General features: G+C 46.0%; 1 protein-coding gene across 1 annotated transcript; it reads left to right on the top strand.

The window, feature by feature from the left end:
- Nucleotides 1-1296: 1296 nt before the first annotated feature.
- Nucleotides 1297-8970, top strand: ZP4 (zona pellucida glycoprotein 4). The gene is made up of 12 exons (XM_007170795.2): nucleotides 1297-1474; nucleotides 1756-1877; nucleotides 1957-2059; nucleotides 3409-3561; nucleotides 4337-4524; nucleotides 5063-5160; nucleotides 6458-6588; nucleotides 6771-6960; nucleotides 7037-7184; nucleotides 7495-7570; nucleotides 8535-8639; nucleotides 8867-8970. The coding sequence occupies exons 1-12, from the start codon at nucleotides 1297-1299 to the stop codon at nucleotides 8968-8970; spliced, it is 1596 nt and encodes a 531-aa protein (XP_007170857.1).
- The last annotated feature ends 1524 nt before the right edge of the window (nucleotides 8971-10494 follow it).

Here is a 10494-nt window from a genome sequence, read left to right as displayed (position 1 = left end):
TTTTCTTTCATTGAATGAAAGATTCTTGAAATTCTATACTGCTTTACAGTTTTCAGAAGTTTCACACAGATGATTTCATATAATCTCATAATAACTTTTTTCCCCCTACCCCTATCTTGCCCCTTCCTCCTTCCTCCTCCCCACTGGTAACCACTAGTTTGTTCTCTATATCTGTGAGTCTGCTGCTTTTTTGTTTTATTCACTAGTTTGTTGTATTCCTCTTCATTCTTATACTTATTCACATGTATAATGACTTGAAGAAAAAACACCTAAATATTGTGAGCTTGAGCTCATCACAAAGGAAATGAATCTGTACCAGTGAGGTTGGGAAACCACATTTTCAAGGGGGGTTAGCCTTAGGACATGGCCACTAATGAAAGCGCATTCATTGATTCATTCTTTCCCCAGTAAACACTGAGTACACACTGTCTAAGGCTTTCAGGATGCAATGAAAAATAAAACATCGGTCCCTGCCCTCAAGTGCTTCTAGTAGGGACACTGAGTAAATAAGAGGCCATTAAAATCCAATGTGGTAAGCCCTGTGAGCAAGTAAATGGGATGTGATGGGCTAGTGGCCAAACCCAAACCAGACAGAGATGTTGGAAAGCCACATCCCATCCCTGAGGGCAGAGTCCAGCATTTCCTCAGTGTTGTTTGTCACCACATGGTTAAATGATTTGTGCAATTTCCCCGGGGAAGACACAGGCTTATTTGTTCGCTTTTATTAGTTGAAGAGAATTATGGATATCTGGTTACACATTCTCAGTGCTCTGACAAAGATTCTTAGTCAACTTGGGAAAATTGTTCCTATCATAAATATTAGGCTAAATACAATCAAAAGAACACACCTGCCAGGAGATATTCCCAATTTACAGATGAGAATACTGAGATTCTGAGAGGTAGTAACTTACCCAGTTCACACAGCTCATAAGTGGCAGAGCTAGGATTTACACCCAAATATGCAAGCTTCTAAAGGAAGGTCAATAAGCTAGTAAAATAAGTGCTACACTGAGCAACCGGGAGAAAGCCTCTCTTAGCTAAAAGGCACCGCATTGTTCCTGGTCTCTGAAGACCACCCGATTTCGATGGTTAGAGTGCTGCAGCTGCAGACTGTGGCCTAAAGTGAATGAAGCTGGAGGAATCACCCTTTCCAAAGGAGTCCCACCTGCGTGCTACATAGACGTGCACCTGAAACCAGCTTTCCCTCTGTATATAAAGGGCATGGGGAGCACGGGCTCTCGGGAGAGGAAGTGCACGACCGGAAGCGCGGTCAGTCAGGCTCCTGGCGACGCTGCTATGTGGCTGCTGCGATCCCTCTGGCTCTGGTTTCCACTGTCTGTTGCTCTGAGCGGCCAGCGTGAGCCCGAGGCACCAGGTTATCCCGGTGGACTCCGCTGTGGGCTAAGGAGCTTTCAGTTCACCATAAGCCTTCTCAGCCAGGAGACAGCAACCCCTCCTGCACTGGTAGCTTGGGGTAGGTTTGAAGGCTGAGCCAGGCAATGGCGTGTCTCCTCTACTGCCTACAACTGCCCTCTGCTTCCTGTCCTAATGCTTACCCCCTGTGCTAAACTCTGCCGCTTCTCTCTATAGAACGAATCTTTTAAAATGTAGCTTTGCTTCTGAATCTGATTCCCCTTTTGTTCCTCTTTTCTTGGCAGCTGTCCCTGGGGTGTAAGGCAAAGCTGGCAGTCCTTTCCCAGCACTGGTGACGGTGGTGACCGACCATCTGTGCTTTCCCCCCTTCCCCGCCCCCAGATAATCGCGGGCTGCCGCACAGGCTGCAGAATGACTCTGAGTGTGGCACCTGGGTGAGCGAGGGCCCTGGCAGCTCCCTGCTGGTGGACGTGTCCTACAGCGGCTGCTATGTCACTGAGTGGGTGAGTACGACCCAGTCCTCAGGAACGCTGGGACACCTGTGCCACCATCCGGGCTGACTCCCGGGGCCTGTCTCTCCAGGACTCCCACTACGTCATGCCGGTTGGAGTTGAAAGAGCAGATGCGGGTGGACGCAGGACGGTTACAGAGACAAAGCTGTTCAGGTGTCCCGTGGATCTCCCAGGTAAGGGCTGGAAACTTCCAGGTTCTGGGTGGTATGGAGCTGCCTGGAAGATGCCCTCAGGCATCTTCTACCTGCTGTGTGCAGTGACCCCACGCACCCATGGAGGACTGTCTTCTAACTCTTCCCTCCACGGGAGACCTTAGGATAACCACCACCTGAGCGATGACCTGGGGCCCAGGCACTGGGGGTGGTGCTGCACGTGTCACCTATAATCCCAGCCCAGCGCTGTGAGCCCTATTGCTGGCCCCCAGCAGGGAGCTTACCAAGTGCCCCTCACTGGTAGGTGGTAGAGCTGGGATTCAACCAAGAGTTATCCCAGGACCAGAGCTCCCCTCGCCTTGAAGGGTAGGGAAGGAAGCTGAAGTTATCAAGGAGACTCGGCAAATGCCTTCAAGCAGACTGCGCTGAGAATAGGGCTCAGCCTCTTCAGCTAGGGGCGCTACTCGATTACTTAACTGGGTAATTAATAGGAAGTATGACACCAACTCAACTCCGGCAAATCTTGCCTTGCCACCTGTGAGCCCTACCTCACTCATAAGAGTTGAACTTGTAATTCTTCACACCTGCCTTGTTAGGCTATAGCCACTGGGGTAATACTGATAAAATATAGGATCATAGGCCCCATTCCCCACCTACTGAATCAGAACTGCATTTCAAAATGATGGTAATATAGACTACACTAAGATTGAGAAGTGCCTTTTAAAGAACAGAATTAAGAATTCTTTATTTTTAACGTCTTTATTGGAGTATAATTGCTTTACAATGGTGTGTTAGTTTCTGCTGTATAACAGTGAATCAGCTATATATACACATATATCCCCATATCTCCTCCCTCTTGCGTCTCCCTCCCACCCTCCCTATCCCACCCCTCTAGGTGGTCACAAAGCACCGAGCTGATCTCCCTGTGCTATGCGGCTGCTTCCCACTAGCTAGCTATTTTACATTTGGTAGTGTATATATGTCCATGCCACTCTCTCACTTTGTCCCAGCTTACCCTTCCCCCTCCCCGTGTCCTCAAGTCCATTCTCTACACCTGCGTCTTTATTCCTGTCCTGGCCCTAGGTTCATCAGAACCATAAGAATTCTTTATTTGAATAAAAAAGTTGAGTCTCACTGCTTCTTCCAATCTTATTGGTATTTCTTCTTCCAAAGAGGACGCCTTTCAGGGGACTTCTATAAGGTGATCTAATAGTTAACTTTCTAACTCAGATATAATCTCTAGTATGTATATATCCCTTTCAATCATGTAGATATCTATGGGAATTGAATGTTAATGCTTTGTAATGAAATGGTCTCTTCTTAAAGACCAAACTTTGTTACTTAATGTTGCTCGTCTCTGCAAAATCTAGCCCTAGACGTCCCAAATGGTGGCCTCTGCGACTCTGTCCCAGTGTGGGACAGACTGCCATGTGCCCCTTCACCCATCACTCAAGGAGACTGCAAGCAGCTAGGCTGCTGCTACGATTCTGAAGAGGTCAATTCCTGTTACTACGGAAACACAGGTGAGTCACTGTGTCTTTGAAATCAGCTGAAGAAAAGTGCCTGCAATTACCATGAACTAAACCCAGAGGAGGGTTATCTCCCCGACCCCCATCCAGAAGGCAAATACTAAAGATGACCAGAGGTTGATGTATAAGCAACACCTCCTGGAACACTTGACCTTAAGTGACAGAGCTTTCTACAGCCTTCCATTGTCTATTCTCCTAGAATCCAATGTAGAGCAAGTAACGCTCAATGAACTCAAGAAGCTAAGTCTGTGTGCAAGATGCTAATTGACAGAAACTTAACCAATTCCCAAGAAATAGCCACTGGTGGCTGATTGTCTAGAGAGCTTTATTTCAAAAGATGATTATTTGTCCCAAACCATGCTCCAAGTTTTTCCCATTTAAAAAAAAAAAAAAAGACCCTCATTAAACACCTAGATGCCACACTCAATTCTATGCTCTGAATTCTAGCTGATCAGTAAAACAAAGCAGGTACGGCTGTCCCCATTCTACAGATGAAGTTGATGCAAGGAGGTTAAATACTCTCCTTGAGGCCACACAGTAAGTGGTGGAGGCAAGATTCAAACCCAAGTGGCCATGCAGAGCCTTGCTGAAGCTCTGGATGGCTGAACCTGCATCAAGGTCACTAGCTGGGAATGCAGCTTTTCTAGGAGTGGGGGGAGAGGAGGGCGGGGAATTTAAAAGAACTAAACTAAATAATTAGGCTCTTGTCTGGCTGGCTCAGTAACAAGCGAGATGACCTGCCTTCAGCACAGTCGCTCTGGTGTTTCAGTGACCGCACGCTGTACCCAGGACGGCCACTTCTCCATCGCTGTGTCTCGGAATGTGACCTCGCCCCCACTGCTGCTGAATTCTGTGCACTTGGCCTTCAGGAATGACAGTGAATGTAAACCTGCGACGGCAACACACACCTTTGTCCTGTTCCGGTTTCCGTTTACTGCCTGTGGTACTACAAAATGGGTGAGAAGAGCTGACCTTGGGGTCTGTTCCTGACTTGAAGTTGGGTAGGAATGCCCTAGTGATGGGGGGAGAACTGGAATAGCTTAGCCGTGACTACTGCTTGGTGCGTAGGATGGTCTCTAGGACAGAGAGGGCTTCATCACTGAGAAAGCCGAAGCCTCCCCAGGGCACTCGGCTAAGTCATCCCACCTGCACTCCAGTGAGGGGCTAGCACCGCTTACCACACTGTAGAAGAACAAATAACAGGTTCTTCCCACTGCACTGCCCTGGGAAACGAGCAGGGAGGTCAGCTGAGGTCGGTGGTATTTCTGGCTGCCTCATCTGAGTACTCCTTAAGCCTCTTCCTGCCCTTTGTCCTGAAAGTAAGGTGAAGTGATAACTTGCCAGCTAGTCAATGCCACCTGCTCTTGCCTCCACTCACGTTGTGAAAAATGCAACCTGTAATAGGGCAGCCTTGCTGAGCACTGAACAAAGCAAATGATGAGTGAAGCAGCATCTGGCTTGCAGGAGTGACAAGACTCTTCACCTGCCCTTGTAGATCACTGGAAACCAGGCAGTATATGAAAACGAGCTGGTTGCAACTCGGGATGTGAGAACTTGGAGCCGTGGTTCTATCACCCGAGACAGTATCTTCAGGTAAGGGTCTTAGTTAACCTGACCTTGCTTGACCAGAATGCCTGACTTCCCTTCTCGCATAAAGCAGGAGTTTTAGAGTAAACATGAATCCAGAAATGACCATCTCCTCATGACAGGAGAATCTCAACTGCCTTGGTTGTCCAATCTCACTGACCATTATTTGATCCAATAGCCCTGCGTTACTGCCACCAACTTGATCCTAAGCCTCAAACTTACCTGACTTCTAATTCATTTCACCGGGTCTTTTGTTTCTCACTCTGGTCTCTTCCTTCTACCTCCACTGTTTAAGCTGTAGCAAAATGAATCCCTTTAAAACCTTAGCTAGCATACTTAAAGCTTTCTCTTTGTCTTCCTAGAGCTTAAGCTTAACATCGTGAGCATAACTTGCAGGGCCCTGCATGAAACTGCTACTACTTCTCCAGCCTAATCTTTCTCAATCCTTCCCTCACTATTCCCTAATCCCAGATTGTGCTTCTGGAATATTTAGTGGCCCTCAAACTTCTTGCCTCCGTACTTTTCTCTCTATCTCTCAGTTACTTTTATCAAATCCCCTGCAACATCTTCCCTGACTACCCCCTCCTCAGAAGGTACGTTTTTCCCATAGTACCATATCTATTTCTTAATTGAAGTACAGTTGATTTACAATGTTTTAATTTCTGCTGTACAAAGTGATTCGGTTATATATATTTTTCATATTTTCCATTATGGTTTGTTACAGGATATTGAATATAGTTCCATGTGCTGTACAGTAGGACCTTATTTATCCAGTCTCTATGTAATAGTTAGCATCTGCTAATCCCAAACTCCCAATCCATCCCTCCCCCACTTTCCCTTCCCCTTCCCCTTGGCAACCACAAGTCTGTTCTGTCTGTGAGTCTGTTTCATAGATAAATTCATTTGTGTCCTATTTTAGATTCCACATGTAAGTGATATCATATGATATTTGTCTTTGTGTCTGATTTCACTTAGTATGACCATCTGTGGGTCCATCCATGTTGCTGCAAATGGCATCTATTCATTCTTTTTTATGGCTGAGTAGTGTTCCATTGTATCTCCTGCATATTTATCCATTCATCTGTTGACCATATCTATTTCTTGTATGGTTTTTATATCAAACTCTCAAACACTGATCTTGTTTACATATCAGTCTCCCCAATGATAGCTCTCACAAGGCCAGAATCACACAACACGTTTATAAACTTGTTCCAACACCTAGCACTTAATGGTTCCTCAAACCTTAAAGAGGTGGCATGGTCCACCCCCCCAGGATAGTAGCTAAAATCTTATTTTTCTGCAGGCTTCGAATCAGTTGTAGCTACTCTGCAAGCAGCAGTGCTCTTCCAGTTAATGTCCAGGTTTTTACTCTCCCACCGCCCCTTCCTGAGACCCAGCCTGGACACCTCACTCTGGAACTTCAGATTGCCAAAGGTAAGACCCTCTTTTGTGGAGTATCTGGCCTCTAGTCCAAGTCTTGTCACTTCTCTGGGCGTCAAGACCCTACCTTGGTAACAAGATACTTGCCAGAGGTGTTTATGTGGGTGATGGTCTATCTCAAGGCACCTAGAGGTTCCAATCTCTTTACTGCTTCAACTTGTTTTGGCCTCTTGCAGACAAACACTATAGCTCCTACTACACTGCTAGTGACTACCCAGTGGTGAAGTTGCTTCGGGATCCCATCTACGTGGAAGTCTCTATCCAACACAGAACAGACCCCAGTCTAGAGCTGCGCCTACACCAGTGTTGGGCCACCCCCAGCACAAACGCCCTGCTCCAGCCCCAGTGGCCCATGCTGGTAAATGGGTAAGTGGCTTTTTCCTGCACCTGTGTTAAACACCCTCCACGAAGCCCATCTTGACTGCTGGATATCCTTGCTTAGATGCCCCTACACTGGAGACAACTATCAGACCAAACTGATCCCCATCCGGAGAACCTTGGACCTGGCGTTTCCTTCTCACCACCAGCGCTTCAGCATTTCCACCTTCAGTTTCGTGGACTCAGCGGCAAAGCAGGCACTCAAGGGACCGGTACGATGCCACCTTCTGTGGTCTTCAGCAGGGCTCTAAACCCCCCAGCTCAAGTGTTCTCACACTGTACCCCTCTTCAGCCGAAGTGGCCCTTAAACATTGGTTGTTGGTACTGCTTTGGACCAATCAAAGGATGCCAATGGCATGTGTGACATGTCAACTAGAATCTAGTATTTTAGTGATTCTGTGATGTCAGCTTGGTTTTTCAGGATTTTCTGAAACTTCTTGATTTCTTCCTGGGGGAGATAAAGCAGGTTTGAAGACTTATCATGACGTGTTACACCATGATCCCAATTCTGTTGGCTCCCAGGTGTATCTGCACTGCAGTGCATCGGTCTGCCAGCCTGCTGGGACACCATCCTGTGTGACAACCTGTCCTGCCAGACGTAAGTTTCCAAGCTGTCTACACCAGAGGACAGATTTCAGTGTATTTGGCGTCCCAGAGCAAACCTTCTTTAGCCTGTGGCAAATGAGTCAAACCGAAGATTCATCTTATTAACGAGGCTTCCTTAAGTACTTTCATGATGCAGTAGAACAGAAATACAACTAGTTTCCTAGAATTCCAGGCCTTCTAAATATAAGCTATAAATCCTGAAAACTCTCAGCTTTAGCTTTTCTCCATATAAATTTTGCCTTAGCCAGGAGTCAAATGGGTTCACAGCCTATAATCTAATAAGACATTTCTGGTCTATCCAGATATAAATGGTAGACCTCTATACTTGCCTGAAGGCTTACAGGTGGAATAGGATTGCAGACTTAGAGTTATGTGCTCTGATGATCAGGCCCGATGCTCATACAGCTGTGTACTCCACCTGATCCCACAGATCGTACCTGGCTCCTGAATTAATGGGGATTCATGACCGCTGAAGCTTTAAGTCCCTTATGGCAAAAAAAAAAACCACCTCATAGTATTTTTCATAACTATCATATAATAGATTAAATATTGAACATCCAACTGCAATGATACACTTGTATACATATATGTCTATAAAAACTAAAACTTTGAAAGTTGAAAGATCTACAACTGGCAGTAGAAATAGGATTCAAACAGAGCTCTGCTATTAGTGTCTTACCAGGTACCTTTATATCATAGGGTCTCAGTACTAAGATACAACTGTTTAAGCATCTCTACGTAAGAAGAATGACAGTTTGGGGATAGTCCAAAGTCATCATTTCTCCAAAAGTGTTAATACAAATGAGCAAGTCTGAGACTTTGTATCGAACACATTGAGGTTTTTCTTGAGGCCCATGGAACAGAGCTATCCATACTAAAGGACCTGGCACTATTTTAGACTCCTTAACCACTCACACCACATGTACTAACAAATCCCTAACTCATCTCTCCAACAGGAAGAAGAAGCTCTGACATCCATTTTCAGAACAGCACTGCTAGCATTTCTAGCCAGGGCCCCATGATTTTACTCCAAGCCACTCCGGACTCTTCAGAAAAGCTCCGTAAATACTCAAGTGAGTGGAAGGAGACCTCCAGGAGGTCCCGTATCTGAACCATTGGTCAAACCAAAGCTACTTGCTCACCCCTGCTTCCCTTACTGATTTGGCCAATGTGAACCTCAAAAGGAATTGTCTAGCTTTTTTTCCTGTAGCTCAAGACTGGCAGTCTTTATTAGGATGTAGAATCTCTTGATTTTCAGCATGCATTAATCTACCTTTCCATCCTCCAGGGTCTCCTGTAGACTCCCAAGCTCTGTGGGTGGCTGGCCTTTCTGGAACCTTAATCATTGGAGCCTTGTTAGTGTCCTACCTGGCCATCAGGAAACGGAGATGAGTTACTCAGACCAAATGTGTTAATAAAACCAGATTGCACTGCTAGCCTGTGCTCAGCTTCTCATTTGAAAGGTAAAAAGTAATTTCTTTACACTAGCTCATCTACTGTTAGCGTCACCTCTTTCCAGCTTGGGGTAATTTTTTCTTCTGCAGCCCTCCTATCTTCTGAAGAGAACATTTCAGTAGAATTTCATAGTTGGTTGACAACTCAAGCAGAATCTGCAAGAACTTAGTATCTCAGGCTTAGCAGATCTTTTACAAGTTTATGAGGGTGTAGAACAAAACTCTTCCACAAAGTCGATCAAACTTAGGTAGAACTAGTCTAGAGCTAGTCACGAATCTTCTAGCTCAGAGGTCCCCAACCCTTGGGCCATGGACCCGTACCAGTCCTCGGCCTGTTAGGAACCGGGCCTCACAGCAGGAGATGAGCAGTGGGTAAGCGAGCGAAGCTTCATCTGCCGCTCCCCATCGCTGGCGTTACCGTCTGAACCACCCCTCCACCACCCCGTCCGTGGAAAAATTGTCTTCCACGAAACCGGTCCCTGGTGCCAAAAAGGTTGGGGACTGCTATTCTAAACCATTGGTTCTCCAACTTTCATGTGCATCAGGATCAAAGGAGGGCTGATGGAAACAGTTACTGCCCCCACCCCCTGACTTTGATTAAGTAGGTCTGGGCTGAGGCTTATGAACTTGCATTTATCACCGTGCCTCAGGTGATCCTGATCTTTCTCTTCCAAGCATTACACTTGGAAAACTAATGCCTAAAAAAGTATCTGATCATGAATTGATCAACTGGGAGTAGCTTGATCAGAAGAGGCTTTGTTTTGCCCCAGAACCAGCAAGTAATTTCATAGTGTAGTAGCTCTTAAGATTAGTAGAAAAAAACCGGAGAAGAATGAATAATCCTGACTTCAAGGTAAATGTCCTACTCAAAGAACTCTGATAACTAACACTGTTAGCCAACCTCTGTGGATCTCCTCTCTCCCCAGGGGGGAAACTATGAAAGTATGCCTGGTTAAATAAGATTAAGACCATTCATCTTCATGGAGCAACTTCCAGGTCACTTTGAGGTATAAAGTTGTTTCTAGCTTGGGGTGATTAGTAAAAAAGCTTCTTCCTGTATACAACAACCTTGTGCAATCTCCTACTTGGAATCAAAATGGCTGTGTGACAATAGAACATGGTGAACATGATGGTGTTACTGGCACTAGGTTATAAAAGACAGCACAGCTTCTGCCTTGGATCATTTGCTCTGGAGAAGCTAGCTGTTATGCCGCAATAAGGATGCTGAAGCAGCCCTGTGGAGAAGGACTGAGGCCCCCCAGCCGAGAGCCATGTGAATGAGCCTCCTTGGAAGCTGATCCTCCAGCCCTAGTCCACATCTAACCAAAACCTCGTGAAAGACTGCACCAGAACCACCCAGCTGAGCCACTTTCAAATACCTGCTCCACCACAACTGTGAGAAATGATTAATGTTATGAGCCACCACAGTTTGGGGTTAACTTTTTTTTTTAAGGCACAATAG

This window comes from Balaenoptera acutorostrata, chromosome 16 (genome assembly GCF_949987535.1).
Source record: "Balaenoptera acutorostrata chromosome 16, mBalAcu1.1, whole genome shotgun sequence".
Classification (NCBI taxonomy): domain Eukaryota; kingdom Metazoa; phylum Chordata; class Mammalia; order Artiodactyla; family Balaenopteridae; genus Balaenoptera; species Balaenoptera acutorostrata.
This window is presented reverse-complemented; position numbering and strand designations above follow the sequence as displayed.